Consider the following 19,459-nt stretch of genomic DNA (forward strand, 5'->3'; position numbering starts at 1 on the left):
GCGGCAGCCTCCGGCGGTGTTGGACGAGCTGAGCTCGTCCATACCGCCCAGGTGGTTAACATAGCATACACATTTCTATACCCCTCAAAATAAGACATCCCTGAAACTAAGCCCAGGCACAACTTTTGGAGGAAAGATGAATATAAGTTAGTGTCTTATTTTCGGGGTAACACGGGAACGGATCTCGAAAAACACCCAGAAGTCAACATGACACGTCCCACAAAGAGGCAGAAGTAGATATGCGGTGGAGGAATTCAGAGTATTTCCCTCCGAAATGTAATATTTGTGGGTTGGGACCGGCTCCAGGATAAAGACATCTGTGTTTTTATATCGTCAAAGCAAATCCAGATTAATCTGAAGCACAGCTTTCGCCGAGTCCCCAACTAAACTTATCATCGCTTGTCTCTGCTCGCCGCCCGTGATGACCGCGATGTGTGAATTATGTAAATTATACTCGTCCTGGAATCTGGAATTCGTGAGAAATATGGAAGATGTTCATTTGTTTTATGAATCATCATCCACGTTAAAGTGGACCTGAACTTTGGCACAGGACAGAAGGAAAAACACAGAAAAATGTACCCTGTGTGTATTTAGCCTGTTTAAATACCCCTTATCTGTGACTAATCACCAGTGTAATTCGATCTCTCAGCTGTGTCAGCTGACTGCCTCGGCAGAGCAGCTAATTTGTAAACATAGCATATTAACCCTATGTTTGCTTCCGTTGAAGCAGGAAGTAGACACACTGCAGAATTATTGCAGGATTTGTATCGGCTGAAACAAAGAAATGTTTTTATTTAAAGGACCACTGTCATGAAAATCTTAAAACTTTAACTATATGTAAACATATACAGATAAGAAGTATGTTTCTTCCAGAGTAAAGTGAGCCATAAATTACGTCTCTCCTATGTTACTGTCACTAACAATAAGTAGTAGAAATCTGACAGAACTGAAGAGTTTTGGACTAGCCCATCTCCTCATGGGGGATTCTCAGGGTTTTCTTTATTTTCAAAAGCACTTAGTGCATGGCAGTTGCTCTATCCAACTGCCAAAAAATTGCTCAGCGAGCAGGGAGGCTGGCCAGCATCTTTTTATAAATCTTATAAGATTTATAAGAATAAGAGCCTTGCTGAGAACCCCCTATGGAGAGATGGACTAGCCCAAAACCTGTCAGTAATGTCAGATTTCTACTACCTACTGTAAGTGACAGCAGTATAGGAGAGAAGTAATTTATTGCTCATTTTACTCAGGAAAAAAATGTGCTTCTTATTTGTATGTGTTTTCGTCTACTTTTTAAGATTGTCACGACCAGATGCCTGGCTCTTCTACTGACCACATATGCTATTGCTCCGTTGTTCTTGCCTGATGAAGCGGGATCAAACCGGCGAAACGCGTTGCATATTTGGAGTTCATAAATAAAATATATTGACTATCTTTACTACAGTTGTTGTGTGTCTACTTAGAGGAGGTAAGTCCACCACTACCTCCTCTATTTACCAAGAGTTTGTTTTTTTAAGCTCATTTAGCTTCCTTTTATCCTTTTGGCGCCTCTGTTCTTGTGCTTATTAACGAGGGGATCTCAGCAGTGGAACGGCATGTAGGAGGATCCAGAGGCTTCCTTTTCATGATGCACAAAACCACACTGAGCACTTTTTTCTACCTTCAGGGACTCTTTAACCCTTTAGCAGCCAATTTTATTCAGAGGCTTGCAAGTGCTACAGGTAAATTTATTTTATCACCTTTTTTTTCTATTTCTTCTTTGTAACATTTCCTAGCTTTTAATTAGTACCGCTGTCACTTGTATTTATGGCCACTGGGAGGCCGCGTGAGACCATAACAGAGGACTTCTGCTTTCAGTTTCTATACATTTCTGCTAGCAGAGAGACATCAAAGCTTTTCAAGAATATACAGCACAAGGAGTTCTGTCGACAGAAGTGCACTTACTGTATCTCAAATGAGATAACTGTTGAAGCTGCTAATAAGCTAATGCATCGTGGATGATTCAGATGAACTGGTCAGAGATTTTTGTTATCCTCACCTTCCTCAATATGCCCCCCCAAATGGCCATGATTGAATCATGGGCTTGCACAGGGTATACTCGCGGCGTGATTGTAGGCTGTTAGATTTTCACTACGGTCTACAGAGTTACGTTTCCTTGCTTCTAATAAGTACCGCTGTAATGTGTATTTATGACCATTTGCCACTAGGGGCTAGTGTGAGACAGTAGCAGAGTTTCTGCTTTCAGTTTCTATATTTTCTACTACTGGAGAGAGATTAAAGCATTACAAGAATTTTCAGCACAAGTTCTGCTGACTGAATTCAAAAGCAGTGCACTTATCTCAAACAAGATAACTCTATTTGAGATGATGATTCAGATTAACTGGCCAAAGATTTTTATCTTTGCTTTTCTCAATATGCTCCCCTAGTGTACTGATTGAATTATGGGCTTGCACAGAGTATATTCTCACGGCGTGATTGAAGGTTGTTTGATTTTCACCACGGCCTGCAGAGTTACATATGAAAATATGATATTGTTATTTGTTAACACAGCAGTTCTTTGTTCATTATACTACAATAAAACTATGCAAAAAAGTGACAAGCTAATTAATTTCCGTTGCTGTTTGACTTTGTGTTCTTTTTATGCAGTGCTGTTGACATAGATTTGAGAGCTGAGGCTACACTGCCTATTATTAAAACATGGAAATTAACTTGGAACATAGAGCTGTCCCTGACAGCTCATTTTAATATGTATTTGCATACCCAGCTGTATGTACATATTTGTCTCGGGGATAATGGGAAACGCCGTGCTATAGTTTTGTAGAGGCTACCAGAGCTGCCTATTACTAATAGAACAGTGTGTTTGTTACTAGTGTGCCTTTATGGTTGTTTAGAGGTTTTTATTGCTGCACTGAACTCAATCTGTTACGTCATTCATTCATCTGATTTTTATAAATATTCCTGCACTACAGGGCTGAAGGTGAAGTGTGTGATAAACACTAGTTGTAGTAGAGTCCCGGTTGTCCATAACTTAACTAACCAGCAGTCTCAGTCAACCAGCAGAAATCGCCGGCGGTGCTCACTGTAGTGAAGGACAACTTCTTAGGCTGTTTGTCGGCTCTGCTGTACTTCAAGGATATCAGAGCTGAAATAAGCTAGAGAAACGGGGGGAGCAGTCATGTACTGTGACCTAACCTCATGCCTATAGCTTCCCCCCCATTCTCTCTTCTACCCCTGCTATCTACCTAAATGCCCCTCTAGCAGCCTCTGCTGGGTCGATGGACTCGGACACTAGTGCGCAGGCATTGGCCGGGCTGTGCACGTCCTGCAGCACGTCCGTGGTCAGGAGCGCACTGGTCATGTGTATGACGTAATGTGCATGACACAGTAAAGTCATACATATGCCCAGAGCGCTCCCAACCATGGACGCGCTGAAGAACGTGCCCGGCCAGTGCCTGCGCAGTAGTGTCTGACTCCAGCGACCAGGAAGAGGCTGCTACAGGGGCATTTAGGTAGATGGTGGGGGCAAAAAGGAGAACTGGGGAAGTGACACAGTATATGAGTATATGCCCGCTTCCCCCGTTTCTCTAGCTTATTTCAGGTCTAGTATCCTTTTAAAGTGTACCCGAGACCAGAAAAAATAATAAAAATATGATACATACCTATTACCTGGGGCTCCTTCCAGCCCCCTTCAGGCTGACCAGTCCCATGACATCTTCCAGCGTCGCCTGGATCTTCTGCTAGGTAGCCCAGTAATCCATCTAGTCAGCACAGATGCAATTCTGCAGTGTGTGCTCCCCCAGAACTCTCCTGGCAATGGCCGCGTGATAGCAGCCGGGGCCCGCAAAATGGAGGCCATTTTTACAGCACTTAGGAGTGGCAGACATAGTTACATAGTTATTTGGGTTGAAACAAGACATACGTCCATCGAGTTCAACCAGAGAACAAAGTACAACACCAGCCTGCTCCCTCACATATCCCTGTTGATCCAGAGGAAGGTGAAAAACCCTTACAAGGCATGGTCCAATTAGCCCCAAAAGGGAAAAAATTCCCTCCCAACTCCAGATGGCAATCAGATAAAATCCCTGGATCAACATGATTGGGCATTAACTAGTAATTATAGCCATGGATGTCTTTCATCACAAGGAAAGCATTTAAGCCCCCTTAAAGTGACTCTGAAGCAAAAAAATGTGCCATTTACAAACTACACTCCGTATTTTAAACTTTGGAGCAGAGCTAATGAACTTTCCTGCAGTAAAAATTGCGTATTTGGAGTTCATAAATAAAATATATTGATTGTCTTTACTACAGTCGTTGTGTGTCTACTTGGAGGAGGTAAGTCCACCACTACCTCCTCTATTTACCAAGAATTTGGTTTTTAAGCTCATTTAGCTTCCTTTTATCCTCTGGGCGCCTCTGTTCTCCTGCATAATATTGAGTCCACCCTGGGTGGAGGGTTGAACCCACTTTTTCTCATCTACAGAGAGCGACTTCTTATTCCTGAGTGGGGTCAGGAAAATCTCCCCACCTGCCTTTACAGTGGTTAACTAATGGTAACCCTGGTTTGTGAGCATTAATATTTACTCTATCTAGTAACCATTTACCAGTACATATTACACTATTGGGGCTCTTGGTGTTCCTTGTTTTTATACGTCACTTCCTGGTTAGTGGACATGTTTTCTGTTTGTAAACAACTGCCTAAAATTGGCGATTTAAAAGCCAGGATCGTGGGGCGGGAGCGGCGGAAACGGCAAAGAGGAATCCAGGAGATCACAGTGACTCGATTGGTATGTTTTTTATTGTACAAATTGGACAGTACAGATTCTCTTTAACCCCCAGAGACCCAAATATAGAAAAAAACGTAAAAAATTTTTTTCGGACGTTCACATGTTGTTATAGGAGGCTTGTGATCCCTAAATCAGTGTTTTTTTTTTTTATTTTGACATTTTAGTAACTTTTGGGGAGGATGTTGTAAAATTGCAACGCTGGGCCTGTAAGGTAGCAGAATTTCAATAGTGTCACTCTCTGTCTGAACACATGTAAGGAATAATTAAAAGTTTATTTGTACTTTACAGCTTATAAAGACCCACCTAAGTTTATGTATATACACAACAACAATAGTATAATAAAGAAAAAAGTAATTTTTATTATCAATTTAATACAAAAAATGAGTATCATATAAAAAAAATTGGACCCAGACTATGGGCTTGATTCACTAAACCATGAAAACACATAGCACAGCCTTTTTCACACCTTTTTTTGCGTTTTCGCACTAACGTGAATTTGTTTGTGTGTAAACGTTATTTTTTTGCGCTTAGCACTAAAATGCAAATTTTTCCCTGTGAAGCGCCCATTGACTTCTATCAGCGGTAATCAAGAAATTTTGTGTTTTTGCACAAAAAATTTCATGTTAGCCCAAATACGGGCAAAAACGGCCACGCTATGAAATAGCACTAGTGCAAAAATAGCACTTGTGCTATCTTCATAGCACGGTTTTGTGAATCGAGCCCTATATGTGCATGTTTTATTTGTTCATTTATTCAGTTATGGTAGTTCCAAAAACAGTTATTTTGCTCTGAAAAGCAGAGGCGAACATTGCACTTCCTGCAAAGTGTGTTGGTGTAGCCTTTTGCACAGTGTCGGCACCGTCCTCTATCGGCTTTGATGGGAAAATGTCCAATCATGTCCTTGCAAACTTCCTTTGGAGGGTGTGCATTTGGCTTTTTGGCTGTCATGGCAGCTGAAGAACCTCCATCATCTGTAAACTACCTCTTTTGGGAAGTCAAGGTGCCCCCCCTTGATGAAACTGTGCTTGTAGATGGTCGCCCTCGCTTTGACACTGACCCAGCCGTTCCGATCAGGATAAGAGAAGATGCCAACTGGGCCTGAAACATTCTCCTGTTTAGCATCTGTTTCTTTGGGATATCCAAAGCTTTGCAGTCCCTTTTGTACAGGAGCCAAGCATTGATCACAGCTAGGATAATGGTGTGCCAGAAGATGTAAAGGTACCAGCGGCAGGACTTCAGTGGAAACTTGTATTTTGCTGCAAATGAGTCTAACAAATCCACTCCGCCCATGAATTTGTTATAGGCAGCCACGATATAAGGCCTCTCAACTTCAACAAATCTTTTGGCAGTTTTGTCCCAGCGTTGAATCTTCTTCACTGGTTGTGGGCCAGCAAAGGAAGACACAAGTGTAACCTGTCTGTTGTCAAACCATTTCACAGCACAAATGTTGTGATTTGACTCCACTCTGACATCAAAGCTTCCTCTTCCCTTTTTCTTTAAGCTTTTCTCATCCTCAAGATTACAGTTTGGAAGGCGCACTTGTCTGGCTGTTCCTGTGTAATGAATTCCACAATCCAGCAGCCTAACTATCAATGGGATGCTGGTGAAAAAGTTGTCTGCGTAGATCTTGTAGTTGTGACTATGTGGAAGTGTGGAAGCAAGTTTCATCACAACATCCCCTGATAGTCCAAGTTCAGATCTTGCCCGTATTCCATTCACACTGCCTTGGTACACATCAAAATCACAAAGTATACCAGAGATTCCAGTCCTTGCCCACAGCTTGAACCCCCATGGGTTTGGCTTGCCACGCATGTACTGTTTGATGCTGCTGAATTTCCCCCTGAAAGGGATCATCATTTCATCAACAGAGTTATGTTCTTCAGGGACCACTTTTAGGCATTTCTCTCTGAAAGCATCAAGCCATGGTCTGAGTTTCCAGAGTTTGTCACTTTTTTGTTCCATCTCAGACACGGTTAGATTGTTCACAAAATGTAATGATGTCAACAGAGACTGGAATCTGTTTCGTGACATTACATCAGCGACAGGACTGTATCTTGTGTCTGCTTCCTAGTACATACGGACTCCAGGCATTTGGACAAGACCCATCTTCAGATACATGCCAATCATCTGCTCTATTTCCTTTGTGTTTGTGTTTATAGATGATCCTTTCTTCTGAAAACTGTACTGATTTGTGTTATCTGCCAGAGCGTTGATCATATCTTCTGTCACAAACTTCTGAAAGTACTCCAGTGGTGTGCAGAGGGAATGGACATCATTACTGACATCCTGACCAGAAAAATCAGTACTGGGAGAGATGAAATTCTTTTTCAGCCATCGATATCTGTCACGGGGCCCAGTCTTGGCATCAGGATGTTCTGCCTCTGTTGGGATGATTTGAACATCAGAAGTTAGGTGGTCATCGGGTAATTTATTTTCCTTGTCCACTTCACCGATAACTCCATATTCCTCTTCGTCACTTGAATCTGTGTCAAAGGGCATTTCCAAGTCACTGTCCCCATTCTGGATGGCCTCAATTACATCCTGCACACTATACATGATTTGGTTTTTCTTGGTTTCAGACATTCTGCAAGTTGAAAGAAAAGCTAAGTAACTACAAAGCAAATTAACTAATTATTCTAATGCAAAGATTCACATGTTCCTAAAACTTCACACTTTCCATTCCACAACTTCTATCAAGTAGACCTATTGTTCAATTAGGCATGCAAACACTTTAATCCTCACCTCCTAGAGATTTATAACCTTCTCAAGTTTAAAGTGCAGACAAAACCTTGCTATCACTTTGACCCACTGTTGTAAAATTACAACATAGAAAAAACCAGCTCTAAATCTCTTAAAATCAGTATATTCAATGATGTCATAAAATCTGCATGATCTACACATATTAATGATCACATAAAAAAATATTTCAAGCTTTTTACTTACTTTAGTCCTGATGTATCCCGTCCAAAACAACAAGATGATGTACTCCAAAGCAGGCAACAGGATTGTATGACTTCATGGCCAAATAAACAGACCTATTTACACATTCAACCATCCAATGGTGTTGCAGAACTGAACAATAGGTTCTATTAGTAATGTACATGAAGTTTTAAAAAGAAAAAAAATGGGGGAGGGTTTATTTTTGTAGCCTTGAATGTGATGTTGTAATATTACAACACTGGGTCTCTGGGGGTTAAACACAGATTTAGAATTTGCCATAACTACTTCCTGTGGCAATACATTCCACATTCTAATCGCATCATTTTTGTTTTCTTTAGAATTTACATTTTGAATATAGATGATCTAAAAAACAAACCCTCCTTCTGAAGTCTAAATTTTGTTTTTTTTTGTAAGATTGGGAGGATTTCTGTCACACACATTTAGGCCCCTTGGAGGTTGTGAAGCTGGTGGAACGGTACTGGAGGAGAATGCATATTGACTTGTATGCCTGGCGCAAGTTGTGGTTCCTTCCTCTGGGGGATTCCCTCGCTAAATATTTCAAGGTTATTCCAATTATATATGCAAAAGACTCCATTTTCACACATGCAGACTGCTTATTATTCCCAGGCAAGGACGTGTCATGAAACATTCAAGGTGCCCCACTTCCACCACCACTTGTCTCTTTTGGTGGAATTCAGATGAAGTTGTTTCTTGTCTTAATTGCAAGACGGATGCTGAGCTACAGAACTGGGAGTTAAAACCACAAACCGCAACCGCCAAATGATTTTCAGACCAGAGGACAACCAGCATGCAGTTGTTGTTGTTTATAGAGATCAACTTCTGACCCCAGCTGTTGTCGTACCCATTTTTTTTTTAAAGTTGTTACGTAATTGTTTTTGGTTTATCACATTTTCACTGCATTAGTAGGCAGTAGTAGTGTTTTTTTTTCTAAGGGCTCGATCACACCTAAGCGGGATTCCCGCTGAACGCAAACCGCTAGTCCTATTGTACCCTAAGCCAGTGCTCTCACTGCTGCGATCGCAGGCGTTTTGAGATTATCGCTAATCACAAACGCGTTACCTGCAGCAGTTTGCCGGCGATTCTGGAGCGATCGCGATTAGCATGTATAGAACCGCTAATCGTGATCGCTCCCAAAACGCTAATTTGTCCAGTGATTTTTTTTCCGTGGAAAAATCACCCGTTGAAACGCTAACGATAATCGCTAGCGTTTAGCGATTTTAGATGTGAACGGGGCCTAAAGGTAGTTTTCACACTGGAGTGGTGCAGTATTCTTACCCCACTGCATCCCAATTAAATTCTATGGGGGCATTCATACCGCCACGGTGTGGCGCGATGTGATCTTTTCACTGCATCCCAGACGCAAGGACAGATCTACATTACCGCGTGGCTCTGCGGCAGACCTGAAGCCGTGTAAGTCTATGCCGGCGCAGGGTGTTTAAAAAACGCGGTGACGTTGCAGCGTGCATGTGCGGAAGCGTATTTTTACAATATGCTTCCATGCACTTCCGTATTTTCTAAACCGGAAGTGTCTATCGATTGTGCTCACTTGCTGTTTTGAAAATGCACTCGTCACTTCCTGTCACTTTGACTGTCTGAATCGCAGTCGTTGTCGTGTCTGCTTGAGGGAGGTAAGACCACCACTTCCTCCTTCATTTTTGCCATTTGAGTTGGTTTTTAAGCTCATTTAATCTAATTTTATACTTTTGGTGCCTCTGTTCATTGTATACAGTCGTCACTTCCTGTTTGTCTGTCAACCAGAAGGTAATTACCGCATATTAACATGGTAATCCCCAAAGGCCTGTTTTTGGTGGTGCGGTGCGTACCGCACTGCTGCGGCCAATCTGTAGTCTGAAGCCGGCCTGAAGATGCCCATTAATGGTACAATTTTTAGTGAATGGTTGCATTTCCAATGAGATCATTCAGTTCAAAATATAAGATTGTACTTAAAGAGGAACTGTAACCAAGGATTGAACTTCATCTCAATCACAATCAGTAGCTGATCCCCCCCCCCCCCCCTTTATCCCCAAGAAATTTTACCTTTACTCAAATAGATAATCAGGGGGTCTGTATGGCTGATATTGTCGTAAAAACCCCTCCCACCGTGTGATGTCATGACCATGGTCCTGACAGTTTCCTCTCTGTGAACCTCTGTGAGCGGGCTGCTGGAGGATCGGGAGGTCGCGTGCTCTGCTCCGCTGCGGGGTGGGGATCGTCTGACCTGGGGAATCCGCCAGGGGAGCCGGAACACCGCTCTGGAGCCAGGGAAGCCGGGACACCGCACGCAGCGCCGCATCCATGCAGCACATGGTTTGCTCTCCTGCCGGGGACCAAACGGAGAGGGGCAGCGGCGGCTCCACAATGCCCTCGGTCGCCCAGGACTGTCGGGGGCTGCCGCCTGGGAAGAAGCCGCATTATGCCCCCGCCGCCAACACGTGCTCCCGCCGCCACCACTTGCCGACCAGGGCCGCCGCCGGAGACCTCCCCCAGTGACCTCCCCATCACAGGACTGCTGGGGTTGCCGGTCACCCTCCACCACGGGTCGCCCAGGGACCAGCAAGGACACATGGGTCACCCGCCACGTGCGGAGGAGGCCTGTCTGCAGCGGCTCCCCAGTCACCAGGACCACGACCAGGCTGCCACCGTGCTGATGGAGGGCCTGTGGCTGCTCCTCGCAGCCACAGAGAAGGTATGCTGCCCCTGGCCTGTCCACCTCTGCTGCCTAGCCAGGGTGCCCCCTTCCCGGCCTGATGTCCACCAATGGGGCCTAGCCGAGGTGCCCCCCGGCCTCATGTCCACCACTGCTGGGTGGCCCCAGGCCCCATGCCCACCACTGCTGCCCAGCAAAGGTGCCCTCTGGCACCACAGTCTCATGTCCACCACTGCTGGGTGGCCCCAGGCCCCACGTCCACCACTGCTGCCCCCTGGCACCACAGGGCCCCACTGGGTCTGCACCCTCATCACCCAGCCATGCGGACCCTGAAATTAGGAGCGATTCTCCTGGAGTAACCTGGCTCAAGTGATCCCTGCTGGCCGCCTCCATCACGATCCCCCCCAGCATCCTCTCTACTTTCCGCGGACAATCGGAGCACCTGTCTAGTTGGGAGCGCGTCGCTGTGTAGCGTCCAGTGCCGAAAATGGCAGCGCTCATATCCGCTCTCAGGCTGCTCCTCCAGTACCACTCTTTTTCTGTCCCGCTATCAGTGTATGTCTTGCTATGCTATGTGTGTATTACGTAAATTGTACGTGTATGCTGTAATGCTCTGTTTTTGCTTTGATTTTGCTTTTGTTTATACGTATGTACCTATGCTTAATTGTATACGACGCTCTGCTTAAATGTACGCACAAACTGTAATGTTGCCCTATGTATGCTTGTCCCACGTCCACGTATGTACCATGCTATTTTCTGTTTTCACCAACGACCCTGTATGCGCCAAAACCAATTCCGGGTACAATTCACCGTTGTACTTGGCGAAATAAATTCTGATTCTGATTCATTGTATTGTGGGAAATAACGCCTGTTTCTAACTGCCAAGCACATAGAACTGCCACAACATTATAGAATCCATCTTGCAATCCTAAACTAGTTGTGAATGATTCTATTTATGGAAAAAATCTCCAATGCTGGTCGACCATTTTTTTAAGGAAATGAATGATTAGATCCAGACTGGATTGTGTCCACTGGGTCCGCTGTCTTCACACAATATGATCTGAAAAATCTGATCAAAAATACAATCATTTGCTAAATATTGTATTCAGTGTTCTCCCCAGGCTCTTTTAGCCGGGTGCTGCACCCGGCTAGATTTGGTGACCACCCGGCTGTCATCGGCTCACCTCCTAACCTCCTCCTATGCTGTAAGCAGAGTTGCCCTGCATTTTCATCTCGACCCACCCGGCTACTTTTTCATGCCACCCGGCTGGAAAAAAATTCTGGGGAGAACACTGGTATTATTAAGGAGCACCTTAACACCAGACTGCTCAAAATACCACCTGATGCGCGCGGGATACATGCATAAGGGCCACAGACATTATGTTGTACTACATGGGTCACATTGCAGCGGCAAGCAGTGATTCAAGTTGTGATGACCGCTGAGGTGCAATTCTATATTTTAGGATGCGCACCACAACGGCTAAATGGTGAAAGGACTCCAAGGCTTGCTTCACACATAAATCTGTACATTTCTGGTCCAGTCTAGTCTTAGTTTAGTTTTGCATCAGTTTTCTATCATTTTAACTAACTGGATCGGAAATGTACACCTTTCATGTGTGAACCCCATAGCACCCATAACCCCATATCCTTAGGCTCGTTACACACTTGCCCAGTTGCAGATCGGATCCCGTTTCAAACGGTTCAGTTTTTCTAAACACTGATGCAAAACTGATCAGTTTTTCAAAATGTTGTCCTTTTGTAGCATACGTTTCCCGTCCATTTAAACGTATGTCCTTTCTTCATGTGTGTTTCTATTGGATAAGAGAGGATGTTGAGGGGAGGAGCAGGCAGTAGGCAATCTGTTTTTTGCCTGTGTTTTGTGTGCAACAGTTCTCTGTGTAGAGAGAGATCCATTTTGTGTAGCCTTTCACTACCCCTCCGTGTATCCGAGATCCTTGAAAAACCTGCAAATCCGGACTCTCGGTTCAGTTTTTCAAAGCGGACCCCCCCCAGATCGTCCACGGATCCGTATTTGAAGTGTGTGAAGAGGGCCGCTATTTTAAACATTGGTATCTGTGGCTCCGGTTTTGGTCGGGGCCTAAAAACAGTGCCGCAGATATGTTTCTTAAACAAGTGTGGAGCGACCCTTAGGTGTTCTGTCCTGTCAGTTTTTTACAGTTGGCATCAGTTTTGTATGTGTTTTTATGGCTGTGTTCACACATAAATCTGTCCATTTCCGGTCGAGTCCTGTCCTGTCAGTTTTGTATAATCTGTACATTTCCAGTCCGGTCTTGTCAGTTTTGTATAATCTGTACATTTCCAGTCCGGTCCTGTCAGTTTTGTATAATCTGTACATTTCCAGTCCAGTACTGTCAGTTTTGTATCATCTGTACATGTCCAGTCCTGTCAGTTTTGTATAATCTGTACATTTCCAGTCCAGTCCTGTCAGTTTTGTATCATCTGTACATTTCCAGTCCGTTCCTGTCAGTTTTGCATGTATTTCAATGGATGTGTTCACACAAGTGTGTACATTTCTGGTCCAGTCCTATCAGTTTTGTATGGGTTTCTATGAGTGTGTTCACACATAAAAAATTTACATTTCCGGTCCAGTCAGGTAAAACTGATAGAAAACTGATGCAAAACTGACTGGACAGGACCAGAAATGTACAGATTTATATGTGTGAACCAGACCTAAAGCTCATTTGTTAGTGTTTTCCTCTGACCAGGTAATCATTTCTAGTGTAGAGTGGAGAGTCAGGCCTGCAGTTCTGTAGCAGGCAGTTCTCTGGCCCGGTTCCAGCCGCCTTTACGTCGTGTAGCTGAGAAAGCTGACGTGATGTTTGATAGCACGGCACAAGCACTTCATGTTGACGTTGCCGGATTGTGTATTTTCAGCTCACTCCTTCAGTGAGGAACGTGACTGTTCCCTACGGCGGTGGAATAGACCAGGGCTTTTTTTTTTAACCTCTTCACTGATTGTACCACCTTTATCGCCTAAACATTTTCTAAGTACCACCAATGTGCCTGCACAGTAGATTGGGCTCCGCTGTTTCCGCCGAGTTGAGTGCTGCTACTGCGCATATGCGCACGCCAACCAGGAGATCTTTGGTGGGTCCCAGCGCTGGATCCCCTCTACTGAGGACAAAGGGGAAGTCTCTTTATGATCCAGAGGCTTCCCTCTCCCGAGTTAAGTACCCCCAGGTGCACGTTTTCTCTTACAGGTACACGTTAAGAAAAGTGTGTGTGTGTGTGTGTGTGTGTGTGTGGGGGGGGGGGGGGGGGGGGGGGTTGGGGGAGGGGCGGGGGTTGCAGGAAGTATTGGTGGGGAAAAGGGTTAAAATTAGATTGATAGCCTACAGATTGCATTAGTAGCGAGTGAGGGGGAGCTGAACTTTGTGGAGGACCAGGACAAGCAGCAGACAGGCAACTAAGTGGCAGGCAAACCTGACATGTACCACCTGGGCTACAGCAAAGTACCACTGGTGGTACGCGTACTACAAGTTAAAAAGCCCTGGAATAAGCAGAATAGTGCAGAGACTGTGCCCGCCTCCATTTCTCTCTTCAAATAGTAGGCCTGAAAGATGAATTGAATTTAAACCGAAATCACGATCACCAAGATCACAATTTCGGAATCGTCAAAGCGGCGAGTATCGAGATGTCATTTCCGCATGGGGGAAGTTTCAAAAAGCAGCTTCAAACTTCCCTAAAGTCCGGGCGTGAGCGGCCCGCAGCATTGGCCATGTTGGACATACCTACCACACGAGCCCAACACTGTCCGTCCTCTGTCGACATCTGCTGACTCTTGTGCACGGCATACTTCCTGCTTCCAGTAGGTCACATGACATACAGGAAGTATGCCGTGCATTAGAGCCTGCAGGCGGCAAAGTGAATAGACTGGCATTGCTGGAAGGTATGTCCAGCACTGCCGCAGCTTGGGGGAAGGGAGAGGGGCACAGGGCAGGCACAGAGAGACAAAAGGGGCACAAAGACACAAAGAGGGCAAGAAAGAGACCCAGAGGGGGCACAAAGAGAGAGGCGTACAGAGGAGGGGAACAATGCTTGATTTGAAGGAAATCGTGAATCAAAATCGTGAATTTGTACAGAAATCGCTCTACCCAATTTTTTCCTAAAATCGTTCCGGCCTATCACATAGTAACGGTTCATCCCTGCACTCGAAAGATGTAAATATGAATGTTTATTTTTTCTGTGAAGACTGTAGTAAAGCACTCCTGAAGGAGAGGAATATGAAGGCTGACATATTTATTTCCTTTTTAGCAATGCAGATTGCCTGGCTGCCCTGTTGATCCTTTGCCTCTGATACTTTTAGCCATAGCCCCCTGAACAAGCATGCAGCAGATCAGATGTTTCTGACTGAAGTCTGACTGGATTTGCCGCATGCTTGTTTCAGGTGTGTGATTCAGACACTACTCACCGGGATACCAGGCAACGGGTATTGCTTAAAAATAACTGGTATTTGTAGCCGCGGTTTGTACAGCGACCCATGCGTTGTCCACTATTTTCCCGCACCCAAATTTCCCTCGATGGGTGCCTATTGGGCGCACAAACGTCTGCGCTGCCCAATATTTTATGTATATAGCAATGAATGCAGCACAGATATGTCAGGTTTGCAGCTGGGGCAGGGCAGTTTGGCATGGGTGCGGGGTCAGTTAGGGTTAGGCACGGGTGGGGGTTTGGTTTGGCGTCAGTGGGGGGAGGGGGGTTGGTTAGAGTTCAGCATCAGTGGTGGGGAGGGGGAGTTGGTTAGTGTTAGACATCAGTGTTGGAGGGGTTGGTTAGGGTTAGGCATGGTTAGAGGGAGGGGTCTTGTGAGAATAGGTTAGGATTAATGTTAGTATTGCTAAAATGTACAGATCTTTTGCTATTGGAATTGCCACTGCCCAGTGGTAGAAGATCAGTGATGTTACTGATATTCTACTACCGGCTATTTCCAGCGCACACATTTCCCAGACGCCTGTTTTGTATGTATGCTAACTGGATACTTGTTTCAGGTGTTTGGTTCAGACACTACTGATACACGAAAGATCAGCAGGACTGCCAGGCAACTGGTATTGTTTAAAAGGAAGTAAATATGGCAGCCTCCATATATCTCTCACTTTAGGTTGCTTTTAAAGGTATTATACTGCATTTGGTTCATAGTGAGGACTACATAAGCAGTTGACGAATAGAAGTACGGTACCCTTATTTAAAGACCACTATAGAGAAAAAAAGTAAGCAGTTAAGATCTGTTAAAACTGTGAGGAGATGAACTAGTCAGGAGCGTAACAATAGACCCTGCAAGGGATGCATACGCAGGGGGGCCCAGAAGCCACATGGGGCCCTGTTGAGGGAGAAGTTTATTTTCCTTGTCCTGGGAGACTGACAACTATGGGCACGGAGAGACAAAAGCTTTCAGCTCTCTGCACAATAGTTCTAATGACTGCATCTGCTCAGCCACTGATAAGGAATTTGTAGACCGTTCCGATTCAGTGTGCAGCAGGGTCTTGTGTTCATCGCCCAGCCCTCAACCTCTCTACCCCTGCCCAAGTGCTCTGTACTGTAGTGATGCTGGAGGAGTCTGCAGAGCCAGTTCTGCTCCTTCAGAGATGGACAGAGTGAGTGTGATAAGCTGGGGCTAGGAGCACATTAACTTGTGGGTTTTCTGCATGCGTTTTTTGCACACCATGTGTGTCTGTATGTGTGAAAACATGCACGTCTCATTACAGAATCCAATCTAATTGATAGAGAAAATGCCTGCAGTGCTTCACTGTTGTCAGTTTTTATCTGCATGGGGAAAACACATTCAAGTGTGCACTAGCCAGTTGAGTAACATTGGTTCTCAGTTTACCTGTGCAGAAAGCGAGGGGGGAGGGGCCCCATCCTACATTTCTCAGGGAGGCCCAGGGATTTCTAGTTACGCCCCTGGGGCTACTCCAAAACCTGACGGTTCCATCAGATGGTTACGTTTTTCGCTACAGTGGTCCTTTAACCATTCTCCATCCTCCAGACTACTGACTTCTCTAACAATGATACATCTTCTTTCCTATCTTTCCTTTAATGAGTGTGGATTATTCCTTTATGGCTATGCACATTCTTAATGCTGGGTTTACTGATGTGACAGGTAGCTGGTTGCCACGTAAGCGGATTAGCAATATGACACGTCCTGCGGGTGCCTTTTTGCCATGCAGAGTGTCGTGACCTATAAAGACAGAATGTAGTATAAGTTTGATCTTCGAAGAGAAGCAATGCCTGGTGTCACTTTGGCTTATTAATGACTGTACGCATACATGAATATGCATGACAGCGTGTGGCAGCGTTCCAGCATTCTGCATAGTGCGCCCGCAGTGTTCAGTCACATGTGTAACTGGGGCGATACTGAACTCTGTACAGACGCTGCACTGTGCCAGGGGAGCGGTTATAATGTCAACGCAACACCAAGCTTCCCATTGTCATTGGACGCCCCTCAGTTGACCCTCTTAACTTATCCAGTGAGGAGAGTGACACCAATGCATTGCTTTGAGATTACAGTTATTTGTGACAAAACTAGTTACATAGTTATTTGGGTTGAAAAAAGACATACGCCCATCGAGTTCAACCAGAAAACAAAGTACCACACCAACACCAGACTGCTCCCTCAAATATCCCTGTTGATCCAGAGGAAGGCGAAAAACCCTTACAAGGCATGGTCCAATTAGCCCCAAAATGGAAAAAATTCCTTCCCGACTCCAGGTGGCAATCAGATAAAATCCCTGGTTTGCACCGTCACCCAGGGCAGTGGAGTCAGTACAAAAATTATCTGACTCCGACTCCTACGTTTATGAAACCTCAGACTCCTTAGTTTACCGACTCCTCTACACCGACTGCCTAGTTTAATTCTGACCAGGGCTGTGGAATTGGTACAAAAAGCATTCCACTCTGACTCATTTTATTAAAAGCACCGACCCCAACTCCAGGTACCCAAAATTGCTCTAACTCTTCTACTCCAACTCCACAGCCCTGCTGTAAGCTTTAAGTTCCAGACTCCTACATTTAAATCTTGGTCAGGACACTATCTGTATGGAGTTGGAATGTTTCTCCCATATTTATGTGGAGTTTTATGTTACATCTCCATGAACGGATGTTCATCTCGGTTGAACTCAATGGACGTATGTCTTTTTTTCAACCCAAATAACTATGTAACTCTCTGGGGAACCAATTAACTTAATAGTCCATTTTTTCCAGAGTATTGTCCTAGGCACATTAGACTATGACAATGGTATGGATTTGATTGTGAGCTCCTTAGAGAACAGTGAAGACATATTGTTCTCTTTCTGTTCCCCTCTTGCTACGTCGAGTGGACCTCGTCATCCCTCCATCCGCCTCCATATTAACGGAACGTATCGCTTGCCTGGAGCCTAGCAACCAGTCTGTACAGCCCAGCAGATTTACTGTCACCTAAGTTATGGATTCCCAATCCATGCCGACCGACAATGGAAGAGAACAGTGTGAGATCAGCATGTAGTGATGCTACCTCAGTGATGACTAACCTTGGCACTCCAGCTGTGGTGACACTACAAGTCCCATGAGACATTGCGATTCTCTGACAGCTCTAAGCATAACTCAGGGAGGCAGAGGCATGATGGGATTTGTAGTTTTGTCACAGCAGGAGCCATCATTGTGCTAGCTGGTCATCGACTGGTATGGAGAAGGTGCAAGAGACCATTACAGGGCCTCCGTCTACCAGAAATAAACAGCCCTCTTCACATAAATATGGTTGCCCCTGGACAATAAACTTTTATTTAAGGGGGAAAAAAAACATGCGGGGAAAAGACAGTGAATGTATTTTACCAAGGTACAGTTCTGTTTGGATAATAAAGTTTTGGGGTTTTTTTATTAAAAAAAAGTAAAACACGCTTCATAGAGGTATTTTCCCTGTGGAGGTGGAGGATAATAAAGTTTTATTAAGAAAAAATAAGTTGACAACTTCAATAGTCAGTTGGGTGTTGCCTCTAGAGGAGGAAATATAGATCTGCTCAGTCAGGAATCTGCACTTATTAAAAAGCTAAGACTCACATGTATTCATGCTGTGGGGGAACAAAGCACTGCAAGCACAGACGGCGTCCTCATTGTTTTTCAGCAACTTTTGTCATTTGTGGCTTATTATCAGTACACTGCCCTCATCACAGGAATATAAGCTTCTGAGGGTCTTCGGTTCACCCAAAACAATTGCCAACCAATTAGGAAAAATGGCCAGAGGTGCAGGCTGAGACTTGGCCTCGTTTAGTTAACCTGTCATATACTGTAGGTAGTCCTAATTAAAGTAAATCTGAGACAGGGGAACACATTCTAATTCACTTACCTGGGGCCTTTAGCAGTTCCTCGGAGACTCACTCACAGGTCCCTCCTTTCCTTCCTGATCTGCTCCGTTGTGCCCCTCCAAAAACTCGCCAAGTGGAACAGTCTCATGCTACTTCCCATGCAGGGCTGGCTGTGTGCCTACTCGATCGCGCCTCCATAGGCAGGAGCTTTAAGAGGAAACTGAAGGACTTGTATGGCTATGGAGGTGGGGGGGGGGGGGGGGGGGACTGGAAGAAGCCCCAGGTAAGTGCATTTTACTTGTTCCTGTCTCAGGTTTACGTTAAGGTTCTATACACTGATAGATTTTCTCTGGCAGATTCAATCACCGTGATTGTATCCGCTGGAGGTCAATGCCTCAATATGGCCGCCCAATTGTAATAATCAAGGTATCAATCGCTCTGGATGAAAGCTCTCACTCAAAGGGGGGCACGGGCTTAGCGGCGGTAGATCGATGACCGAGCACCCCTAGATCCCCTGCCAAGTTGTAATAGTTCTCCGTTTTGAAGCAGAATGCTTGCAGCAGAGCATGCACACCTGTCCGGCTGTAAGGTTCCTGCTCCTGCGTTCTTCTGTCTCCTGCCCCTCTAGCCGCCTGTCCTCCGTGATCTGGCTGAATGTTTATACTCACATAACGTGCTGTCTGGCCACAGCAACAGAGGCTTATAGCCATGTGAGGCCTGTGAGCACCTCTGACAGACTACAGAATACGCAAGCAGCTCGGGGTGACCCAGAACCA

At 45.0% G+C, this 19,459-nt stretch overlaps 2 protein-coding genes across 8 annotated transcripts in view; one reads left to right on the top strand and one right to left on the bottom strand.

Moving 5' to 3' along the window:
* The window catches only part of FAT3 (FAT atypical cadherin 3), an 863,405-nt gene that overhangs the window by 60,063 nt on the left and 783,883 nt on the right, over positions 1-19,459 (top strand). The window lies entirely within an intron of this gene.
* On the bottom strand, positions 5,172-7,763 carry LOC137543795 (piggyBac transposable element-derived protein 4-like). The gene is made up of 2 exons (XM_068264883.1): positions 7,725-7,763; positions 5,172-7,365 (listed from the first exon to the last, which is right to left on the bottom strand). Exon 2 carries the CDS (start codon positions 7,362-7,364, stop codon positions 6,849-6,851), a length of 516 nt encoding a protein of 171 aa, XP_068120984.1. The 5' UTR covers position 7,365; positions 7,725-7,763; the 3' UTR covers positions 5,172-6,848.

This window comes from Hyperolius riggenbachi, chromosome 2 (genome assembly GCF_040937935.1).
Source record: "Hyperolius riggenbachi isolate aHypRig1 chromosome 2, aHypRig1.pri, whole genome shotgun sequence".
Classification (NCBI taxonomy): Eukaryota; Metazoa; Chordata; class Amphibia; order Anura; family Hyperoliidae; genus Hyperolius; species Hyperolius riggenbachi.